The 25,417-nt window shown below is 39.2% G+C and overlaps 1 protein-coding gene across 4 annotated transcripts in view; it reads right to left on the bottom strand.

Moving 5' to 3' along the window:
• FAF1 (Fas associated factor 1) overlaps positions 1-25,417 on the bottom strand; it is a 534,320-nt gene that overhangs the window by 190,167 nt on the left and 318,736 nt on the right. For all 4 annotated transcript variants that reach the window (XM_033226429.1, XM_033226430.1, XM_033226428.1 and 1 more), the window contains one exon: positions 23,750-23,836. In XM_033226429.1, the coding sequence (XP_033082320.1) occupies positions 23,750-23,836 (87 nt within the window). The remainder of the gene's footprint in view (positions 1-23,749; positions 23,837-25,417) is intronic.

Here is a 25,417-nt window from a genome sequence, read left to right as displayed (position 1 = left end):
CTGTTATCATTTTCTGAATTACAGGAACTATAAAAGGACACTCTACTCAAGCTGCCGCTGAATGTCACCTGAAAAGCAATCACAAAAGGGCTCTGTCTTGGCTTATCTCTGAGCTCTGTCACTACGGCAACCAGCAGGGAATAAGTATCTGTGGGTCTATGAATTTCAGAATCCCATAAAAGCCAGGGCTAAAAAGGCATGTGCAGCCTCTCAGAGATTGACTGCATTAATACATTAGCAAATACTGTGAAACACTGGATAAATGTCAGCAATTATGGAAAAAGCGTCTAATAACGATATTCGTTGCCTGTCAAACCCCCGTGAGGTTTGATATGTAACTGCCACTCAAAGCTGTCTGTAATTTTATCTCTTTTATACATCTGAATCCATAGCATTCAAATTTGTACTTTGAAAGTAATAAACTATAAAGCAGTTCATTCCATGTTGATCACAACTGTCAACAAACATACAATAAAAGAACAAAAAGACTTTCATTGGCTCTGGGAACAATCAGTACCAGCAATCTCCTGTGGATATTTATTTTTAAAAAACCATATATATCCTACACGTAGAATATTAAACAATGTCATGATGTGAAGCAACAATTGATTTGACTGTTGATTAAGTCACCTTGGGTTCAAAAGGCCACTTACCATGCATGAATGTTCATTTTCAGCCTTCCTTTTGGGTGACAAAATATGTAAGACTTTATAGCCAATTAGACACAGTTGTAAGCACCCCTCTATTTTTGTACATCAAAAAAAAAAAAAAAAAAATTTATGTTACCTCCAAAACAGGTTATAGTGCTATCTTCACGATCTTTCTCAAATACAGAATTATAGGTAATTGATTATATGTAAAACCCAAGAGTCTAAAAGTACAGCTTAATAAGCTGGACTACTACTCGAGCAATATTTCCATTGCTCAAGAAAATGACTTATTAAGAAATCTTATCACATATCTTACAGCTGTTCAAATGCAACAGACAGCATGTTAACTTGCAAACACAAATGCCAGAGATTAAGTAGTGCACATACGTATTATAAACAACTTTCCATTTTTCAGTTATAAAATAGGGTTGGGCACAAGGCTGCCAACAAGACCTTTCTCTGTAACAAAAAAGAACCTGTTTGTGATTTTTGTTTGTTTTAAAGAGCAGAGGTGTCTATGGAGAAAGCAGTAATATGTATTAGAATACTGGGCTAGCAGTTATTAAATGCAATTTGGAGCCAATCCCTGACTTTTCAGTGCCATGCTTAATATAATACAGGAAACTTTTACTATCCATTTTATGCCAGAGCCATTCTGGGCACTTTAGACAGAAAGATGACTAAGATCTGTTTCCTGCCCTCAAGGAGTTCACAGTCTCAAAGAAGGAAAATGATTATAAGCATTAGGTGGAAAAGGGTGGTTTCAAGCAATCCTAAGGAAAATTTATGACAACAGACAGTAACTATATTCTATTGTATATAATTTCTATCAAAAATTAGTCACTTATAATCTACTACTTGGCTCAAATAAGATCATGTACAAGAAATACACTTTGTAAACTACAAATCACTATATGCATGTCTCTTAATATACTCACCTACACTTTAAGTAACTGTGAGTACCAAAATAAGAGTACTACTGCTATTCCCTGACACATTAATAATATGGCTACCATTCAAGAACACACAGACATACAAACCAACGTACCATGATGAAAATTTGGAATTCACTTATATTCAAAGACATAGTGCCTACCTAATAAAGGAAAATAAAGGCAAAATTTTGCTTGTTTCTACCTTTTACTGAATAATTATAAACCTTCACATTCAGTTTAATCATATGAAGACAAAGAAAAATTCAGCCTAATTTCTCTACTTTCCCTCTACAATTTGAAATGCAAAGAATCTAAATTATTTTTAGCACACTGTCCTACTCCAGAAAAATCTGGTTGTTGTTTTGTTTTTTGAGACCATGTCTCACTCTGTCACCCAGGCTGGAATGCAGGGTCGTGATCACGGCTTACTGAATTCTTGACTTCCCAGGCTCCAGCAATCCTCCCACCTCAGCCTCCTGAGTAGCTGGGACCATGGGTGCATGCCACTACACCCAGATAATTTTTGTATTTTTGATAGAGATGGAGTTTCACCATGTTGCCCAGGCTGGTCTCAAACTGCTGAGCTCAGGCTGGTCTCAAACTGCTAAGCTCAAGCAAACCACCCACTCTGACTGAAAATTCAATTGTATAGATGCCATTTAGCTCACTCATTTGGCCTTACTGACTCCTTGATGTCATGCCTGGCCCTTGCCATTGGTTTCTTAGACTAATGCAGAGGTAAAGATAATTGCTCAACTGATAAACAGAAATTTAGGTCAGCTATTAGGGAATAGACTAAATACTTTGGAAAGCCATCCATGCCTCTTGGTATTATAGTTCCCAAACCTCGATAAAGGCACATGGTTTGGCCAGTGTGAGTGCAATGATAGGATAAATTGGACTGGACATTTTAAAACTGGAACTGTTCTGAGAAGCAAGGACATATAAGAAATGGCATGGTACAAGAGAAAGCAAAAGGGAGAGGAGACAGATTTTATGCTGAATCCTGGTTCTGTACTTTACCTTCTCAGTTAAGGTCTCAGATCAACATATTCATCCTAAATCCACTAATTAAAAATAAAACTTATTGAGGTCTAGTTATCTACACTAAAACGCACCCATTTTAAAGCATATTTAGAAGAGTTTTTATATACCTATACAATCTTGTAATCACTAGTATAATTTTCAAATTATAGAAAATTTCTATCACTTCTCAAAATTTCCTTACGTTCTTCTAGTCAACTACCACACCTCACACGAGGCAAACGCCATGAAATTTATATTTTCTCTTAGTTTGGGGCCTATCCAATTTTTTTTTTTTTTTTTCTTGAGACAGAATCTCCTGTTATCTAGGCTTGAGTATAGTGGCGTGATCTCGGCTCACTGCAATCTACACCTTCCGGGCTCAAGCGGTTCTCCTGCCTCAGCCTCCTGAGTAGCTGGGACTACAGGCACTTGCCACCACGCCTGGCTAATTTTTTATATTTTTAGTAGAGAGGGGATTTCACCATGTTGGCCAGGCTAGTCTTAAACTACTGACCTCAGGTGACCCACCTGCCTCAGCCTCCCAAAGTGTTGGGATTAGGCGTGAGCCACCGTGCCTGGCCTTGTTTTTATTTTTAATCCTGTCTATTGAAAAGCAAAACTTGCAAATTGTAATGAAGTCCAATTTATCCATTTTTTTCCTCTTATGAGCTTAGTGTCCTCTCTCAGAAATTTTTTCCTATTCCAAGATTTTCTCCTACATTTTCTCCAACAAGTTTAATAGTTGTAGCTTTTGCATTTAAGTCATCTCTGATCTAAGATAAATTTGTGTATGGCATAAGGTAAAAGTTGAAATTATCTATCTTTACCAATATCCAGTTGCCTCATCGCCATTTGTTAAATGAAGAACAAACTGTCTCCATTGCATTACTTTGGTATCTCTGCACAAAACCAATCAACAGCACATACATACAGTTCTATTACTGAACACTCTATTTTACCTATTGATTCATGTCTGTCTTTACACAAATATCACATTGTATTGAATACTATAGTAATACTTTTTGAAATCAGGGAGTGTAAGTCTTCCAATTTTGTTCTTTTTGAAAATTGGTTTAGGCCAGGAGTGGTGGCTCATGTCTGTAATCCCAGGACCTTGGGAGGTCAAGGTGGGTGGATCACCTGAGGTCAGGAGTTTGAAACCAGCCCGATAAACATGGCAAAACCCCATTTCTACCTAAAAAAATACAAAAATTAGCCAGGTATGGTGGTGGGCACCTGTAATTCCAGCTACTTGGGAGGCTGAGGCAGGAGAATCACTTGAACTTGGGAGGTGGAGGTTGCAGTGAGCCAAAGATTGCGACATTGTACTCCAGCCTAGGCGAAAGAGCAAGACTCTGTCTCAAAAAAAGAAAACAAAAGACAAAAAACAGAAAATTGTTTTAGGAACACTAGTTCTTTCACATTTCCATACAATTTTTTGAAATTAACTTGCCAATTTCTATGAAAAACGTTATCGAGATTTTGATTGGCATTGCAGTGAATCCATAGCTGTCTGGGAGGAGGTACCACCTTAAAAATATAGAATGTAGGCCAGGCTCTGTGGCTCACTCCTGTTAATACCAACACTTTGGGAGGCCAAGGTGAGTGGGTCGCGTGAGCCCAGGAGATGGGGACCAGCCTGGGCAATGTGGCGAGGTCTCTTAAAACAAAAACAAAAACAAAACAACAACAACCCCCCCCCACATATATATATATACACACACACACAAACACATGATCATGGTAGCTCATTCCATGTCTTAATTTTGTTAATTTCTCTCCAATTATTTGCCATTTTCAATGTATAGATCTTATATATATTTTATTGAATGTATCCTTAAATATTTCATGTTTGGGATAGAATTGTGAGTCATATAAATTTTTTAAAACCCATTTCAAAATGTTCTTTGCCATTATATTGTAACACAATTGATTTTTGTATATTGATCTCCTAGTCCATGGCCTTGCTAATTTCACTTGTCACTTCTATTAGCTTTTTGCTGGATTATGTTGGATCTACCAAGAAACAAACTACTAAATATTTTGTAAAACAAAAAAAGTTTTATTTCCTCCTTTCTAATCTGCATGTGTTTTCTTTCCTCCTAACCTTACTGTACTAAGACTAGCAATATAACACTGAATAGAATTTGTGAAAGTGAACATCCTTACATCATTTCCAATCTTAGAGTGAAAGTATTCCCCCATTAAATACGTTAGCTATTGCTTTTTTCTTTTTTTTGAGATGGAGTCACGCTCTGTTGCTCAGGCAGGAGTGCAGTGGCGCAGTCTCGGCTCACTGCAACCTCTGCCTCCCGGGTTCAAGCAATTCTCTGCCTTAGTCTCCCGAGTAGCTGAGATTACAGATGCCCACCACCATGCCTGGTTAACTTTTTTGTATTTTTAGTAGAGACAGGGTCTCACCATCTTGGCCAGGTTGGTCTTGAACTCCTGGTCTTGTGATCCACCCGCCTTGGCCTCCCAAAGTGCTGGGATTACAGGCGTGAGCCACCACACCCAGCCTAGCTATTGCTTTTTTATAGAGTCCTTCTACCAGGCTGGGGAAATTCTTCTCTATTCCCAGTTTGCTGAGTTAGTTTGCTTTTGCTTTGAAAAAAACTTATTTTTATGAAAGACTCATTTACATTTATAAAATTCACCAATATTCCAGTTGCACAATATTCCAATAAGCACAAACACAATTCTAATACACACATTTCTATGACTCCCAAAAGTTTCTTTGTGTCTCTATTGGAGTCAGTCTCCACCATTACCCCTTGGCAACCCACTGACTGGATTTCTGTAAGCTATAGCTTTGGTTTTTCCACATTTCATAAATATGGAATCACATAATGATGTAGTCTTTTGTGTCTGTCATCATTAACTTAAGTGTTGTATCTATCAGTAGTTTGCTCCTTTTCATTTGGAGTAGCATTCCACTGTATAGATATATCACAATTTGTTTATCATTCACTAGTTGATGGACATTTGGGTTGCATCTGGGTTTTGTCTACTATAAATAAAGCTCCAATAAAAATTCAAGAACAAATCTTTGTGAGAACATGTTTTCATTCCCCTTTGGCAAATATCTAAGAGTTGAGATTGTATGTTAAGTGTCTACTTAATTTTCTAAGCAGCTGCCACTGTTTTCCAGAGTAGCTATACTATTTTGCCTTCCTACCTTGCTGATAGATTTTTATCAGGAATGTATGCTAAATTTTATTAAATGCTTTTCCAGGACCTATTCATCTGATTGTGTATGTTTTCTTAGTTTTGTTAATGAAATTAGTTACACTGGTTGATGTTCCAGTGTTGTACCATCCATGTACTCCTGAGATAAATCCCAATGATGATGCATGACCCTTTTTGTTTTTGTTTTTGTTTTTTTTTGTCTTCTTTTTCCCATTCTTCCCTCTTCTTTATTTTTTAAGTAACAGCTTTGACTGGGCACGGTGGCTAATGCCTGTAATCCCAGCACTTTGGGAGGCCGAGGCAGGTGTATCACAAGGTCAGGAGTTCAAGACCAGCCTGACCAATATGGTGAAACCCCGTCTCTACTAAAAATACAAAAATTAGCTGGGCATGGTGGCGTGCACCTGTAGTCCCGGCTACTTGGGAGACTGAGTCAGAATAGCTTGAACCCGTGAGAAGGAGGTTGCAGTGAGCCGAGATCATGCCACTGGACTCCAGCCTGGGTGACAGAGCAAGAGTTGGTCTCAAAAAAAAAAAAAATAATAATAATAACAGCTTTGTTGTTATTTGTTGTTATATGGTACCATACCATATAACATAAAATTCACCCTTTTAAAATGTATTATTCATGTACTATTCTTTTTATTTATTGTGAAATTTAATTTGGTAAAATGTGTTAACATTTTTAACATGTATTTCATGAAGGATATTGGTCTGTAGCTTTTTGGTTTTTTTTCCCCCTATGTCTGACCAATGTTGGTATAAATGTAACAGCAGCCTCATAAAATGAGTTGGAAAAGAATATGAAGAGGATTAGAATTAGTTTACCTTAAATATCTGGTAGTGTTTGGCAATGTAATAAGCTGGTCCTGAAGTTTTTGTTGTGGCAAGATTTTTAACTGCAAGTTCAATTTTTAAAATCATATTTGGGTTATTCTAGTTTTCTATTTCTCTTGGATCAATTTGGTAATTTTTAACCTTTCAAGCAACTTGTCCATTTCAGCCTAGTGTTGCAGAATTTATTGGCCCGAAGTCATTCACATTTCCTTTTTAACTGTCTATATGATTTGTACTGATTTCCTCTCATTAATTACTGGCATTGTTACTTCGTATCTAGTCTCTTTTTCTCTTGATCAGTCTAGCTAGGAGTTTACCAGCTTAATTGATTTTATTTATTTATTTATTTATTTTGAGACTGGATCTCACTTTGTCACCAGACTGGAGTGCAGTGGCACCATTTTGGCTCACTGCAACCTCTGCTTCTGGGGTTCAAGCAATTCTCCTGCCTCAGCCTCCCAAGTAGCTGGGACTACAGGCGCACACCATCATGCCCAGCTAATTTTTGTATTTTTAGTAGACATGGGGTTTCACCATGCTGGCCAGGATGGTCTCAATCTCTTGACCTCGTGATCCACCCGCCTCAGCCTCCTAAAGTGCTGGGATTACAGGTGTGAGCCATCGCGCCCAGTCTAATTGATCTTTTCAAAGAGTGAGCACCGGGTTTCAATAATTTTTCCTAATCTTTTATTTCATTGATATTTTTTCTTATCTTTACTATGTCATTTAATCTACTTGGATTTAATTTGCTCTTATTTTTCTGTCTTCTTCAGGTAGACGATTATTCCATTGATAGTGGACCTCCTTTTTTAATATAAGCATTTAAGCTATAAATTCTCCTCTAAGCACTGTTTAACTGAATCCCACAAATTTAATATGCTGTTTTCTTTTTCATTTAGTTTAAAATGTTACCAATCTTTTCTGATTTCTTTGACTCATGAATTTAAAAAAATAGTATGTTTTTTATTTCAAATATTTGAAGAGCTTCAGATGCCACTGTTATTAATATGTAATTTAATTATGTTTGGTTAGTGATAATTTTAATTACAATCATCTAATATGTATTGAGACAATAAATAAATATTTATGGCCCAGGTTATAGTCTATTTTGGCAAATGCATCATGCATACTTGAAAGGAATACGTATCCTGCTATTATTGGGTGAAGTGTCTACAAATTTAAATTAGGCAAAGTTGGTTAATCACGTTGATCAAATCTATATTCTTACCTACCATAAACCACTGAAAAAGGAAAATGAAATCTCTACCTGTGTATCAGCTTTGGCTTTGCGTATTTTGAAACTGTTACTGGGCACACACACATTTAGGATCATTCTGTCTTCTTGATGAAATGACCTTTTAATTACTACAAAATCTCTCTTTTTAGTCTTGATAATATTCCTTGTTCTGGCCAGGCGCGGGGGCTCATGCCTGTAATCCTAGCATTTTTGGAGGCTGAGACGGATGGATTGCCTGAGATCAGGAGTTCAACACCAGCCTGGGCAATATGGTGAAACCCCAGCTCTACTGAAATACAAAAAATCAACCAGGCGTGGTGGCGGGCGCCTGTAATCCCAGCTACTCACAAGGCTGAGGCACAAGAATTGTTTGAACCCCAGAGGCGGAGGCTGCAGTGAGCCAAGACTGTGCCACTGCACTCCAGCCTAGGCAAGAAAGTGACACTTTGTCTTTTTTTTTTGAGATGGAGTCTTGCTCTGCCGCCCAGGCTGGAGTGCAGTGGCCGGCTCTCAGCTCACTGCAAGCTCCGCCTCCCGGGTTCAAGCCATTCTCCTGTCTCAGCCTCCCGAGTAGCTGGGACTACAGGCGCCCGCCTCGTCGCCCGGCTAGTTTTTTGTATTTTTTTTTTTTAGTAGAGACGGGGTTTCACCATATTAGCCAGGATGGTCTCAATCTCTTGACCTCGTGATCCGCCCGTCTCGGCCTCCCAAAGTGCTGGGATTACAGGCTTGAGCCACCGCGCCCGGCCGACACTTTGTCTTAAAAAAAAAAAAGGAAAAAGAAAAAAAAATTCCTTGTTCTATATCTTTTCTGATGTCACATAGTCATCCCAAATTTCTTATGTTTACTGTTTGGATGGCAAATATTTTTCTGCTCATTTAGTGGAAGAGTGTTAAAAGTAGATCAATCTATTGTTCTCATTTAAAATATAATTCTGGGGCCAGGCGCAGTGGCTCATGCCCATAATCCCAACACTTGGGGAGGCCGAGGCAGGGGGAATCACAAAGTCAGGAGTTCGAGATCAGCCTTGCCAATATGGTGAAACCCCGTCTCTACTAAAAATACAAAACTTAGCCAGGCGTAGGTGCATGTGCCTGCAATCCCAGCTACTCAGGAGGCTGAGGCAGAAGAGTCACTTGAACCCGGGAGGCAGAGGTTTCAGTCAGCCGATATCATGCCACTGCACTCCAGCCTGGGCAACAGAGTGAGACTCCATCTAAAAAAAACTAATAATAAAATAACATAAAACAAAACAAAATTCTTGCAGTCAGATAGTTGAATCTTGTTTTTTAAAGTTCATTTTTAATAATATTTTCCTTTTAATGTAAGTAATTTATACTTACTGTAATTATCAATATGGTTGGATTCAAACCATATTGCTGTTTGTATTTATCCCATCTGTTCTCTGTTCCTTTTTTTTCTGTTTTCTTTTTTGCTGTTGTTGTTTGAGACAGAGTCTTACTCTGTCACCCAGGTTAGAGTGTGATAGTGCGATCTCAACTCCTTGCAACCTCCACCTCCCAGGTTTGAGCGATTCTCCCGCCTCAGCCTCCCAAGTAGCTGGGATTACAGGCACCTGCCATCATGCCTGGCTAATTTTGTAGAGACAGGGTTTCACCATGTTGGCCAGGCTGGTCTTGAACTCCTGACCTCAGGTGATCTGCCCACCTCAGCCTCCCAAAGTGCTGGGATTACAGGCATGAGCCACCGTGCCCGGTCTTTTTTCTGTTTTATTTGTACTTTTTTCAGCATTGCGTTTTATTTCTTTTAATGGATTTTTAGCTATATTTCTTTTTATTTCTTTCTTTAGTGGCTGCTCTAAGGTTTACAACATGCATCATTAACCTAACAAATTACCTTTGATTAACAGTATACAACTTCATGTATAATGTAGGATCACCAATGGTACACTTCCATTCTGTTTTTTTTGTGCTACTGTTGTTAAAACATTTTACTTCTGCATATGTTAAAAATTCCATATTGCTTATTAATTTTTTTCCTAAAATTTATCTTTTAATGGGAGCAATAGACACTGGGGACTACAAGTAGAGGGAAGGAGACAAGGGTTGAAAAACCACCTATAGGGTACTATGCTCACTACCTGGGTTATGAGTTCAATTCAACCCCAAACCTCAGCATCACACAATGTACCCTTGTACCAAACCTGTACATGTACCCAATTCACACTAAATTTGAAAAAATTAAAAAATAAAAATTATCTTAAAAAAATTAAAAGCACAAGGAAAAATATCTCTTTTATATTTAACCATATATTTACCATTATTTGGCAATCTTCATTTTTTTTTGTAGATTCAAGTTTCCATCTGGTATCTGGAAAGGGTAGTTTTCCTTTTGTCTAAAGAACTTCCTTTAATATTTCTTGTAGTGCAGGTTTGTTGGCACTAAATTCACTTAGTTTTTGTTTACCTGAAACATTCTATTTGACTTTCAGTTTTTTATTTTTTCTTTTTATTTCTTATTTTTGAGACAGGGTGTCACTCTGTCACCCAGGCTGGAGTGCAAGGTCATGGTTTACTACAGCTTTAAATCCCTGGGCTCAGGCTATCCTCCTGCCTCAGTCTCCTGTGTAGCTGGGACTACAGGCATGTATCACCAATGTTTAGCTATATTTAAAATTTTTTGTAGTGATGGGGGTCTCACTTTGTTTCCCAGTCTGGTCTCAAACTCCCGGAAGCAGTGCTCCTCCCATCTCGGCCTTCCAAAGTCCTGAGGATTACAGGGCATAGCCACCAAGCCCATCCTCACTTTCAGTTTTGAAAGATTATTTTCACTGAATATAAAATTCTGATTTGAAATTTTTAAAAAATCTTTCAGCCCCCTTAAAAATGTCATTCCATTGTCTTCTGGCTTGCACTGCTTCTTTTTTTTCCTTAATAGAGCCAGGGTATTGCTATGTTGCCCAAGCTGGTGATGAACTCCCAGCTTCTCACCAGAGCTTCCTGGGTAGCTGGGATTACAGGCAGGAAGCATTGCACCTAGTTTGGCATGCATTTTTTCTAATGAGAAATCTAAAGATTCTATATTTGTTCCCCTGTGTGTGATGAATTTTTTAAAATTCTGTTTTGATATATTTCTCTTTTTCACTGCTTTTCAGAAATTTAATTAGGACACACTTTAGGTGTGAAATTCTTTGTATATCCTTCTTTGAGTTCATTGTACTTTTTGGATTGATGGGTTTATAGTTTTCATAAATATGACCAAAAAATTCAGCCACTATTTCTTCAATTTTTTTTCTTTTTTTTTTCTTTTTTCTGAGATGGAGTCTCGCTTTGTTGCCCAGGCTGGAGTGCAGTGGCACGATCTCAGCTTACTGCAACCTTTGCCTCCTGGTTCAAGCAAATTCTCCTGCCTCAGCCTCCTGAGTAGCTAGGATTACAAGTGTGTGCCACCATGCCAGGCTAATTTTTGTATTTTTAGTAGAGATGGGGTTTCACCATTTTGGCCAGGCTGGTCTCGAACTCCTGACCTTGTGATCTGCCCGCCTCGGCCTCCCAAAGTGCTGGGATTACAGGCATGAGCCACCATGCTCAGCCTATGTCTTCAATTTTTTTTTTTTTTTGACCTCTTCCCTCCATCTTTCTTCACCTTCTACAACTCCACTTGTAGGTATGTTTGAAGCCTGATTTTTGTCCCAGAGGTCACTGATACTTTGTTCATTCACTCTTTTTTCTCTCTGTGCTTCAGTTTGGACAGTTTCTATTGCTGTATCTTTAAATTCACTGATCTTTTCTTGGGCATTGTCTAAGCTGTTATTTATCCCATCCAGTAAAATTTGTACTTCAGATACTATATTATTTATCTCTAGAAGTGTTACTTTGTTCTTAAAAAAAAAAAAAAAATTCTTTTATTTGAGACACAGTCCCACTCTGTCGCCCAGGCTGGAGTGCAGTGGCACAATTTCAGCTCACAGCAACCTCTGCCTCCCAGATTCAAGCGATTCTCCTGCCTCAGTGCCCTGAGTAGTTGGGACTACAAGCATGCACCACGATGCCTGGCTAATTTTTGTACTTTTAGTACAGCTGGGGTTTCACCATGTTGGCCAGGCTGGTCTCAAACTCCTGAGCTCAAGTCATCCTCCTGCCTCAGCTTCCCAAAGTGCTAGGATTACAGGCATAAGCCATCGCCACCCTAACTTCCACCCTGCCGTGATACTTTGCTCTCTTTTATATATTTTATTATTTCCTCCTATGTTTTCACTCAAGTCCTTGAGCACATTCATAGCATTTATAAAAGCTACTTTAAAGTGCATGTCTGCTAATTTCATTATCTAAGTAACTTCCATGTCTGTTTCTTTTTACTGACTTCTTTTCTGGTTATGGGTCAGATTTTCTGGCTTGTTTGTATGTGCAGTAACTTTTAATTGGATGCTGGACTTTGTTTTTAGAGGCAGTTACCTATTAATCAGCTTATTCCTTATTGAGCCTTGTTTTTAAGCTTTTAAAAAGTCCTAGAGTAGCCTTCACTCTAGGGCCAATTTATCCACTCCACTTAATGGAGTGGAGTGGATAACTCTTCTGAAGATAGCTACTGAATGCCCTGTGTATTCACTGAGGTGTCTCTACAATGTATAGTTGGAAGAAACTTGAAGTAGTTTTAGTTTTGTGTAAAGTCTGGGGATTGTTTACCTTATAGATCCCAGTTAACTGTTCTTTTTCCAAACAATTTCTCTTTGCCTAGCCTCCTGAAATTTTACCCTATGCATGCAGAGACTGGTATTCAGCTAAAGACTTGGGGAACCTATGCAGATTTCTGGAGATTTTTCTCTATTGGTAGTTTGCTTTGCAAAATTTAGCTGTTGGCGCCTCCCCAAACTCCAATCTCTGTCCCTTCAACTCAGCGAAATCATCAAGTTCTGTTCTACTTTCCCTTCCCTGCTATGGGATCCAGAAGTTGCCTCCAGGCAGAATTTAAGACTCTCATAGGACTCTTGTTTCCTTCTTCAGAGTCCTGTTGGCTAATATCTGAAAACAGTTGTTTCATGTATTTTATCCTGTCTTGTAGTTGTTTACAGAGTGAAGGAAAATCCCAAAGCATTTATCCTTTCATGGGCAGAAGCAGCAGTCTACAGGTTTGGGATTTTAATAAACGACCCACAGCATTAGGTCTCAGCGCTTGTAGGTTTCCAACTGGGGGCTGTCTTGCTTCCATGTGTTCTTCCTCATATTTACTGAGTAAACATTTCCCTTGAGTGTTTCATCCACACTCTCAAACTTCTCATTCTTGTTCAGAATAGAATTCATTTCACAACTTTTCTTTCCTTTTAAACCCAAACTTTCTTCTACTGCTTTCAAAGCTGTTCTTTCCATCTGTTTAGTCTTTGCCTGTGTTATTTGCAAAAGACTCTATATGTTGACAAGGGCAATGAACCCTCTGAAGCTACTGAGTCTCACCACCATCAGAAGCAACATTATCCACGACCTTCCCAAATAAAGAAAAAGTCAGTGAAAATGTCCAAAGATTGCCTGAATCTGTCTGCCCTAGGACAGGCTAACAAAGTAATTTAAATAGCATAAGATGACCCTGAAGCTAGTCAAAGAATGCTTCTGATTCTGCATGTGTATGCAATATAAAGAAGGTGCTTACTCAAGGGAAAGAGAGTTAATGTTTGTTGAATGCCTACTAAATGCCAGACATTACACCAGGGGTTGGCAAACTTTCTCTGTAAAGAGCCAGACAGTAGATATTTCAGGTTTTGTGGGCCATATGGTCTTTGTTCGCAACTATACATCCCTGCTTATAGTGTGACAGCAGCTGTGGCACAGTACTTTAAGAAATCAGTATGGCCAGGCACTATGGCTCATGCCTATAATCCCAGCACTTTGGGAGGCCAAAGGTGGGGAGAACCTGAGGTCAGGAGTTTGAGACTAGCCTTGCCAACATGGCTAAATCCCATCTCTATTAAAAATACAAAAATTAGCTGGGCATGGTGGCACCTGCCTGTAGTTCCAGCTACTCGGGAGGCTGAGGCAGGAGAATCTCTTGAACTCAGGAGGCAGAGGTTGCGGTAAGCCGAGACTGCGCCACTGCACTCCAGCCTAGGCAACAGAGCGAGACTCCGTCTAAAAAAAGAAAAAAAAAAAAAAAGGAAAAAAAAAGAAATCAGTGTGAATGTGTCCCAAGAAAACATTATTGACAAAAACAGCTGAGTGAGATTTGGGCTCACAGTCATTACTGTCAACCCCTGCATTATATTATGTGCTTTACATATTAGATATAATCATATGAAACTTCTAATCTGCAACCATTTTTGTCCCTAAAAAAATGGCAACTTCATATGGTCCAACCTAGTAATGTGTTAACCCATGTAATCTTCACAATAGGCTTTCAAGTGTGTTAATATCATCTTCATTTTATAGATAAAGAAACAGAAGCTCAAACATTAAGTAACATATAAATAATAGTAATGCTAGGATTCAATAAACTTGGACTGGTCTGCTCACTTGCATTCTCCCCCACCTCCATTTCCTCTACCTCCCACCAATACACATATACACACACACACATTGGTAAAAATCGGCTCACAATGTAGCTCTGCACACTCTTAAATCTGTTATTCTACTTGCTGCTATAAAATGTTTAGTTTTGATAATTTAATTTTTATTAGAAATAAATGATTCTCAAAATGTTTATCCAGTTACTATACTCACAAATCGATCCTTTAGTTGTTTATTGCCATAGATGTCAACTTTGTGAAGCACTGAACAACTTAAATAAACGAATGCAATTTAAATAAATGCGTAAAACACTATGTTTGATATAAATGTGAAGGCAGTTCTTACTTCTAATGCTTATAATTTGCAAAAGGAGGAATATAAGTATACAAATTAAAACATAATCAAATGTACCTTTCTCTGAGAAGTCATTTTTTCACTACCACTAACTGTAAGCAAAATTGGTTGTTCCCTCTTCTATGATCCCATTGCATTTGTATACTTCAGTTGTCATTGTTTATATACATATGTCTCCCACTAAACTCATCAATCTCTGAGAAGCAAGATCTTATCATTCCAGCTTTAAGGGCCAGCACAGTTACTGGCCTATAAGAGTTGTTAAAGCGAACTAAATATATGATCTGAGAAGGACTCTGTACTTCTTCTTCTTCTTTCTTTTGAGACATAATCTCGCTCTGCCACCCAGGCTGGAGTACAGTGGCGCGCTCTTGGCTCACTGCAACCTCCGCCTCCCGGGTTCAAGCAATTCTTGTGTCTCAGCCTCCTGAGTAGCTGGGATCACATGTGTGAGCCACCACGCCCGGCTAATTTTTTTTGTATTTTCAGTAGAGACAGGGTTTCGCCAAGTTGGCCAGGCTGGTCTCAAACTCCTGGTCTCAAGCAATCCACCTGCCTCGGCCTCCCAAACTGCTGGGAGTACAGGCATGAGCCACCATGCCCAGCCTAGGGCTCCATACGTCTACATTTGAGTCGTGGTGGAGGAAGCCTAACCTAACTTAACAGGTAGACAAGACTGAAAACCTAACTTATGAATAAATGCCTATAATAATAGTTGAATCTTGGCCAATCTCAGCAGCCATACTTCAACCATTGATACACTGCTGAATGTTCAAACTGTGTCCAAATAAGGCAAACGCCAACCTGTAACCAATACAGCTGTTTCTGTACCTCACTTCTTTCTGTACGTCACTTTCCTTTTTTGTCTATAAATTTGTTCTAACCACGAGGCATTCCTGGAGTCTCTCTGAATCTGCTATGAATCTGGGGGCTGCCCAATTTGCAAATAATTTTTTTCTTGTTCAATTAAACTCCGTTAAATTTAATTTGTCTCAAGTTTTCTTTTAACAGAGTTGTTCCACAAATGTCAAGTGAATGGATAGATTAAAACAATAATAGCCAAAAGTTAACCATGTTAAGGCATTCTTTCTAGTACATTCTACTTCAATCTTGAAAATAAACCTAACAGTAACTATTCTTGTAACTACTGACTCTTTAATCTTCACAATAACTCTACGAGTTATTGCTCGACAGTTACAGAGACTGCGATCCATAGACATTAAGTTGCTTGTGGTGACTCAGATGAAGCCAGAGAGGAGGAAGGAAGGGAGAAATGAAGGAAACAAAGAACGAAGAAAGAAAAAAGTGAAAAAAGCTTAAGCAGAAGAAAAGAACTATAAATGAATTTCTAAGAGGGTTGGAGAAGGTAGCATGGGAAGAAGGACATAGGCAGGGTTTCTTAAAGAAAGGTCTTGGCTGGGCGCGGTGGCTCACCTGGCACTTTGGGAGGCCAAGGTGGGTGGATAACCTGGGGTCGGGAGTTAGAGACCTGCCTGACCCACATAGTGAAACCCTGTCTCTACTAATAATACAAAAATTAGCTAGGCATGGTGGCACATGCCTGTAATCCCAGCTATCAGGAGGCTGAGGTAGAAGAATCGCTCGAACCCAGGAGACGGAGGTTGTAGTAAGCCGAGATCGCGCTATTGCACTCCAGCCTGGGTGACAAGAGTGAAACTCCATCTCAAAAAAAAAAAAGGTCTTCTAGAAGGAGATAATTGTAGGTATTCTAGGTGGAAGGAAGAGTATGATTAAATGACAGAGTGGGAGAGTACCAACTATATTTGAAAAATAGTAAGATAAGTATTTAGCTAAAGCTGAGACACATATGGTGTAATATTCAATCATTCATTCAACAAATATTTATCAAGTATTTACTCAGAGCCTGTATGGGAAAACAAACCTGGAAGGGAAGTTTCAGACTAAAGAATGAAGGGTTTTGAATGCCAGCATAAACGAACCATTGAAAATAAGTAAGCAAGGCTGAATGTGATTCATGTTGTACTTTAGAAATATTAAAATTGGCTGGGTGAGGTGGCTCATGCCTGTAATCCCAGCACTTTGGGAAGTTGAGGCAGGCGGATCACCTGAGGTCGGGGGTTGAAGACCAGCCTGACCAACATGGAGAAACCCCGGCTCAACTAAAAATATAAAATCAGCTGGGTGTGGTGGCACATGCCTGTAATCCCAGCTACTTGGGAAGCTGAGGCAGAAGAATCGCTTGAACCCGGGAGGCAGAGGTTGCGGTGAGCCGAGATCGTGCCACTGCACTGCAGCCTGGGTAACAAGAGTGAAACTCCATCTCAAAAGTTAGGGGACCTGGCCCTAATTGCTTGTATCTTTAGTAGAGACAGGGTTTCAACACATTGGCCAGGCTGGTCTCGAACTCCTGACCTGGTGATCCGCCTGCTTCGGCCTCCCAAAGTGCTGGGATTACAGTGTGAGCCACTGTGCCCAGCCTTCAGATTCATTTCTATTTAAGAGTGGGGCAGGGAGACGGCTGTGTGCAATTTTTATTTTATTTTATGTATTTATTTTAATTTTTAATTATTTTATTTTATTTTTTTATTTTTGAGACAGAATTTTGCTCTTGTTGCCCAGGCTGGAGTCCAATGGCGCAATCTCGACTAACTGCAACCTCCGCCTCCCGGGTTCAAATGATTCTCTTGCCTCAGCCTCACAAGTAGCTGGGATTACAGGCATGCGCCACATACCCAGCTAATTCTGTATTTTTAGCAGAGACGGGGTTTCTCCATGTTGGTCAGGATGGTCTTGAACTCCAAATCTCAGGTGATCCACCCATCTTGGCCTCCCAAAGTGCTGGATTACAGGCGTGAGCCATTGTGCCCAGCTCTTTTTATTTTATACAAAAGCCACTGTGTAATGGTTTTACTTGTAAGTTATCTCACATTCTCAATGTGAAAATATTTAATAACTAGCTTTCTGAATCCTAACACATGCCCAAAGAGCTTTGATTCTAAAATTCCTAGTTTCTAAAATTCTGAGTGAATATTTTGTGGCCAATGACAGAAATACAGAAGACCATTAGTAATCATGAAAGAAAAGGCCAGGCATGGTGCCTCACACCTGTAATCCCAGCACTTTGGCAGGCCAAGGCAGGTGGATCACAAGGTCAGGAGTTCAATAACAGCCTGGCCAACTTATGAAACCCTGTTTCTACTAAAAATACAAACAAAAAAAAATTAGCTGAGTATGATGGCGTGCGCCTGTAGTCTTAGTTACTCGGGAGGCTAAGGAGGGACAATTGCTTGAACCTGGGAGGTGGAGGTTGCAGTGAGCCAAGACCATGCCATAGAATGGGGGTGAGAGAGTGAGACTCGGTCCAAAAAAAAAAAAAGAAAGAGAGATTGAGAAAGAGGGAAAGAGAGACAGGAAAAAAAAAAAAAAAAGCGCAATAATAAAGTACCAAGCTGGGCACAGTGGCTCATGCCTGTAATTCCAGCACTTTGGGAGGCCGTGGCGGGTGGATCACCTGAGGTCAGGAGTTCGAGACCAGCCTGACCAACATGGAGAAACCCCGTATCTACTAAAAATACAAAATTAGCCAGGCGTTGTGGCGCATGCCTGTAATCCCAGCAACTCGGGAGGCTGAGGCAGGAGAATCATTTGTATCCGGAAGGTGGAAGTTGCAGTGAGCCGAGATTGCGCCATTGCCCTCCAGCCTGGGCAACAAGAGCAAAACTCCGTCTCAAAAAAAAAAGTATTAAAACTGAAAGAGTTGGCTGGGCACAGTGGCTTACGCTTGTAATCCCAGCGCTTTGGGAAGCCGAGGCGGGTGGATCACTTGAGGCCAAGAGTTCGAGACCAGCCTGGCCAACATGGCGAAATCCTGTCTCTATTAAAAATATAAAAATTAGCTGGGCATGGTGGTACACACCTGTAATCCCAGCTACTTGGGAGGATGAGGCATAAGAATCACTTGAACCTGGGAGGCAGAGGTTGCAGTCAGCTGAGATCTCGCCACTGCACTCCACCCTGGGTGACAGAGCGAGATTCTGTCGGAAAAAAAAAAAAAAAAAAAAAAACTGAAAGAGTTTTGTGTAAGCATTATTAAATCCAGGAATTTAAAAAGAGCTACACGTATTCACATTGACTGCACTGTAATAAGCTGTCTAAACATAATCCACGCTGTTAAAAGTATTTCTCCTCTCTAAAAACCAAGAGCTTCCTTGTTAAAGTGTAAAATGAGATTTTGCCTATTTGTAACTCCTTGTTCTCACAGCTGAACTGTCACAGCATGAAAACATTTTCCTACTGGTGAAGCTTTAGATACCTATTTTTCTGATGAAAGAGTATAAAAGGAATGGAGTTACTGACAATTCATACAGTATTCCACACCCCATTAGAGTAGGACCACAAGCAAAGAAAATATGTTAATTCTGAAGGGAGATGGGCAACAATGTTGTAAATGATTGTTGACTTCACTGAGTAGCCTGAAAATGCCCAAGACTGAAGTCTATTAGGTTCATAAGAGACTCAAGATTATAAAAGAATTGATTATAAGAGGTCTATTTCTTTGTCCTGTTGGGTGAGTCAAAGGTTAATGAGAAGTATACTGAACAAAACATCTCTTGTGTTTTTGCAAAGTATTTCTCATGCAGGATAAAAATGTAAGTGAAAAAGTATTTTAATCTAGTTAATTAACTCCTTTTTAAAAAAAATAGCTTCACTGAGGCATAATTTATATGCCATAAAATTCACTCATTTTAAATGTTCAATGATTGTTTAAAACTTTAGAGATGTGCAACCTTTACCATAATCTAATTTTTAGAATATTTTCATCACCCCAAATCCATTAATTTCTTGATCTACGGTATTTTCATAAATTCATAGAAGCCAATGATATCTAAGGCTACCTATATTCAAAGTCACACAAATTTCTTCAACTGAGCAATAAAAGTACAAAATGACCTCACTTTTAATGACCTTTATAATCAATCCTCTACTCTGGCACTAGGAAGCAAATGTTCAGGTGCTTTCTCTGAAAGTTAAACCATTCTAAGTATTAAGTTATGGCACACTGTCTTGGAAAGAAATTAATTATATTTTTGTTGGTAACACATTTCAGGCTGTTTACACAGCTGACATTTCTCAGCTGTACCCAATTCATGCCCTAAGCTGAGGACTATTTTGTTTTGTAGCAGATGCCTCCACTTGAATGATTTCAGTAAGTATAAAAACACCACTGCCTGCAACAAATACAGACTACAAGTACCAGCATTATGAGTTTTTATACTCCTAATGAAAGAAGTTTTATGACATATTATTTGGCCACGATATCCTCAGAATACTGGTTATAAGCCATTTTTGGCTAAATTCAAGCACTGGAGCTAGTGAATCTGCTGTGGCATCAGTTAAAAGCAGCTTGGCCCTAAACATCTTTGTTGTATCAAATCATGCAAGCTCAAGGCAACATCCTGCCAATGCGGCAACATTTGCTCTGGGGAGGTGTGGGCAGGCACCACTTCACAGGTTCTGGGACAAGGTGCAAATGGGAATAATGAGGATAAAAGAATCAAGCCTCTTAATAGGGATTCCCTCTTGTGTTTGCTGTGACTTAAGAGCACCAAGTAGTATTACAGTCTTGGAAATAAACAGTTTTAGCTGCTTTCCATATTTTCCTATAGTAATTAGACTGCATGACAACTCCTTGGCAAAAAATTAAATGTTATAAAAACCATTAAAACATGGGTCTCATAAAAGACCATGCCAACTCAATTCAATGAATTAGCACCTAAAATGTATAAGGCACTATTTTACAGGCAGAAGAATTGATCATATTTCATCGACTTTGCCTATCACTCTTGGAACTTGTACCTGATAAGCCAATTTCTGGTTTCTAAAAGGGTAGTTGGCTTTTTCAACCCTGTGAAGCCTCACATTTCCAGAGTTTCTCTATTATCTTATGTCCTTGCTCTTAAACAAGACAATTATTTTTGCTTTAAACTTTGTATTATGAAAATTTTCAAACATATACAAATTTAAGAAAACAGTATAATAAACCCAATATACATATCATCCAGATTCAACAATGATTGATAGATTCCTAATCTAAATTAGCTCTATCCTCACTCACTGTGCCATGCATGGGTTATTCTGAAGCAAGTCTCAGACATCACTTCATTTCTTTAAATCAGTCAATTCTTGCCTGTAATTGTAATCTGTAATTATGATCACTTTTTTTGGAGTTATCTTAATTATAATGTTGACTCATTTATTGAGTGTCTACTATGAGCCAGGTACTGTATTTATATTATCACTTATCTTCATAATAGTTCCGCAAATTAGTGAGAAAATTAAAGCTCAGAGAATTTAATGATATGCTCAGGTCTTAATTATTTTCTTCTATTAATATTACTATTTCTTGGAATAAGTTATTAGACAACACTAAGAACATTTCTTTTTTTTTCATGCCTCCTCAGGTAAACAGTAGACCATCATGTATGAACATTACTCTTTTATTTTTGTGAAAATAAATGTGAGCACATTCTCTATCAAATTTCTCACTCAAGCAAGAAAAACAACAACAAAGAAAAACCAGAAGAAAACCACAAACACGTCTCTATCCTTAGCCGTAGATAACCAGCCAATAATTTTAATTATATACTATAATATCAACACTGAAATCAGTTTTTCAGAAACAAATTTAGTACCTAAACCTAAAGTTTTTTTTTCTGGAAATGTTTATTAAAAATAAAGGGGCTTTTGTTTTTGTTTTTCAGATGGAGTTTTCCTCTTGTTGCCCAGTGGAGTGCAATGGCACAATCTCGGCTCACCGCAACCTCCCCTCCCAGGTTCAAGTGATTCTCCTGCTTTAGCCCCGCAGCTAGCTGGGATTACAGGAATAAGCTACCACGCCCAGCTAATTTTGTATTTTTATTAGAGACAGGGTTTCACCATGTTGGCCAGGCTGGTTTCAAACTCCTGACCTTGGCCAGGCACAGTGGCTCATGCCTGTAATCTCAGCACTTTGGGAGGCCAAGGTGGGCAGGTCACCTGAGGTCAGGAGTTCAAAAGCAGCCTGGCCTACATGGTGAAACTTCATCTCTATTAAAACTACAAAAATTACCCGGGCATGGTGGAGGGCGCCTCCCAGATACTTGGGAGGCTGAGGCAGGAGAACTGCTTGAATACAGAAGGTAGAGGTTGCAATGAGCCAAGATTGTGTCATTGTACTCCAGCCTGGGCAACAGAGCAAGATTCCATCTCAAAAACGAACAAACAAACAAACAAACAAACTCCTGACCTCAGGTGATCCACCGGCATTGGCCTCTCAAAGTGCTGGGATTACAGGTGTGAGCCACCGTGCCTGACCAGAAATAAAGGTTTTGCTATTGATTATTAAAGTTTCTGATTTTTAAAATTTCATAATCCACAAAGCATTTTCCAAAGGCATAGTGTTTACATTGTAATTAGATTCAAGTAGCATCTACATAAATTGTCTTAAAACTTTTTTGTCTTCCACAAAGAATTATTTTATATTAAAATATATAGTGGTGGTGCTGGAAGAGGAGTGAACTGTAGTTATTATCCAGGCAGAAATATAATATTTACTAGAAAATATTAAAAGGTAATTCAATTCTTAGGCATAATCATTATTTCAGTATTGATCATTACAAGATGTTTATAAAGTCCCAATTTCTTTTTAGCCCTATTTATTTTAAAAATTAGATCTAACTTGAGATTTCCAGAAACATTCTCATTTTCACTTTTACTTTTTAAAAAAACTTAGATATCTGGTTAGACAAGCAAGTTTGTGGGGAAAAGCGGCCAAAACTGAATTTCAGATGGTCTCCTTATATAGTGAAATTTACTCTCACAGAAAAGAGCAATAAGTGGAAATGACAAGAGATAGGAAAGTCTTCAAAAATTTACAATAGGAAAATCATTATAAAAAATACAATAAGGGTAAAAATGACAGGCTATTTTCTTCCAGCTTCTTATGGTAGCGAAATTTATGGGTATGTTTGAGATTAAAGTGCTATTAACTATAAAAATTAACTTTTAAGTGTCAGTCTACTATGAAAAAGGTAGTTTTAAAATTAAATACAATGATTGGCTTAATTTTGAAATATCTGTAATTTAGGAAAGAAAATGTTTTTGCCTTGAACATTTCATTAGTAGTATCTGAATATATTCTTCTCATCAAGAAAAAAATTAAGTCGGCCGGGCGCGGTGGCTCAAGCCTGTAATCCCAGCACTTTGGGAGGCCGAGACGGGCGGATCACGAGGTCAGGAGATCGAGACCATCCTGGCTAACACGGTGAAACCCCGTCTCTACTAAAAATACAAAAAAAAAAACTAGCCGGGGGAGGTGGCGGGCGCCTGTAGTCCCAGCTACTCGGGAGGCTGAAGCAGGAGAATGGCGTAAACCCGGGAGGCGGAGCTTGCAGTGAGCTGAGATCCGGCCACTGCACTCTAGCCTGGGTGACAGAGCGAGACTCCGCCTCAAAAAAAAAAAAAAAAAGAAAAAAGAAAAAAATTAAGTCAAATCCAGCAGCATCAAATTCTTGCATTGATACTGTAACATTACCAACAGAACATTGACCTGCTTGGCTTGTGATATCTGTTCCAAAAGTGAACTCAAATTATTACAACTTCTCTTACTTTCACATTGTTTGGTTTAGAAAATTATTTCCTTTTTTTTGAGATGGAGTTTCACTTTTGTCACCCAAGCTGGAGTGCAATGGTGCAATCTCAGCTCACTGCAACCTTCACCTCCCAGGTTCAAGTGATTCTCTTACCTCGACCTCCTGAGTAGTGGGATTAGAGATGCCTGCCACCATGCCCAGCTAATTTCTGTGTTTTTAGTAGAGACAGGGTTTCACCATGTTGGCCAGATGGGTCTCAAACTCCTGACCTCAGGTGATCCACCCACCTCAGCCTCCCAAAGTGCTGGGAGGCGTGAGCCACCGTGCCTGGCTAGATAATTCTTTCAATGGAAGACTCAATGCATTTGATTGTGCTTATTATCAAAGCCAATTAGACTGAAAGTGGCAAAAGAGAAAGGAGGATATAAAGCTGAAAATATGACTGTCACTTACTGAGTCGTCTGTAGCAGAAGTTGGCCAGCCCTCCCACAATTGGTGGCGAACAGGTATACTTGTAAGGTCATACACATTTCTCTTCACCTATGAAAAGAAAGAGACAGGACAATTAAAACAGAATTTTCACATGACTTATAGTTTCCAATCAATTTATGAGACACACAATATATTTCCTGTTTTCTTCTAGATTCAAAACAAGAATTTGAAACTACAAAAACCCAAGTCAAAAAATTTTGTAAAAAAGAACAAAACCAAACTTAAAAGCAGATTCTCAATGAAGACTAGATGAAGTAAGAGTTAAGAAAAATCCCTCCTCTCTTGTTTTCAGCCCCTGGCTGGCTTCATTTCTTTTCAGTCAGGAAACTTCAGGCACCCAGTTCCCTAAGGGCAAAGTACAATTATGAATTTTTATAATTTATTTAATCGTTAAAATGTACAATGATTCAAAACCAAAAACATATTTCAAGTTTTTATGTGGAATAGTGAAGGGTAGTTTTATTACAGGGAAGTGGGGCAGGGGCAGAAAAACCTAAAATTGTCTTTACATTTTTTAAGTAAGCTTCAAAGATATAGAAACTTCTTATTAAAGGAGCACAGGGCCAGGCACGGTGGCTCACACCTGTAATCTTAGGACTTCGGGAGGCCAAGACAGGTGGATCACCTGAGGTCAAGAGTTCGAGACCAGTCTGGCCAACATGGTGAAACCCCATCTTTAACTAAAAATACAAAAAATTAGCCAGGCGTGGTGGTGGCTCCTATAATCCCAGCTACTTGGGAGACTGAGGCAGGAGAATCATTTGCATCCGGGAGGCGGAGGTGGCCGTGAGCTGAGATCACGCCACCGCACTCCAGCCTGAGCAACAGAGTGAGACTCTATCTCCCAACCACCGACAAAAAAAAAAAAGTAGCACAGGTTATTTTTTTAAATCAATCCAAACTAAAAACTATTTCATGTAATATTTACTAACATCAGAGCTATAGGCCCTTCCTGAAAATTAAATACAAAAAATGCATTAAAGCTGAGAAACTACTTTTCCCAACATGCAACATACCTTCTACTTTGAAAGGGAAGGAGGTAAACTTATCAGAATAAAGTGTTGGAAGGTTAAACTCTACATCAGCCAGTAATTAAGAAGTGTTGGCTGGGTGTGGTGGCTCACACCTGTAATCCTAGCACTTTGGGAGGCCGAGGTGGGCGGATCACTTGAGGTCAGGAGTTCAAGACCAACCTGGCCAACACAGCGAAACCTTGTCTTTATGAAAAATACAAAAATTAGCCAGATGTGGTGGCACACGCTTATAATCCCAGCTACTCAAAAAGCTGAGGCAGGAGAATGGCTTGAACCCAGGAGGCAGAGGTTGCAGTGAGCTGAGATCGTGCCACTGCACTCCAGCCTGGGCAACAGTGTAAGACTCTGTCTCAAAAGAAAATAATAAAAATAAAAATAAAAGAAGTGCTACTGGGTGTGGTGGTTCACACCTGTAATCCCAGCACTTTAGGAGGTCAAGGTAGGAGGATCATGTGAGCTCAGGAGTTCAGGATGAGCCTGGGCAACATAGTGAGATCCCATTTCTACCAAAAAATAACATTAGCTAGGCATGGTGGCTCATGCCTGTAGTCCCCACTACACAGGAAGCTGAGGTGGGACGACTGCTTGAGTCCAA

This window comes from Trachypithecus francoisi, unplaced genomic scaffold, assembly GCF_009764315.1.
Source record: "Trachypithecus francoisi isolate TF-2019V2 unplaced genomic scaffold, Tfra_2.0 Lachesis_group12, whole genome shotgun sequence".
In the NCBI taxonomy this organism is placed as follows: Eukaryota; Metazoa; Chordata; class Mammalia; order Primates; family Cercopithecidae; genus Trachypithecus; species Trachypithecus francoisi.
The sequence above is the reverse complement of the archived record's forward strand: the minus strand, read 5'-3'. Positions and strand labels throughout refer to the sequence as shown.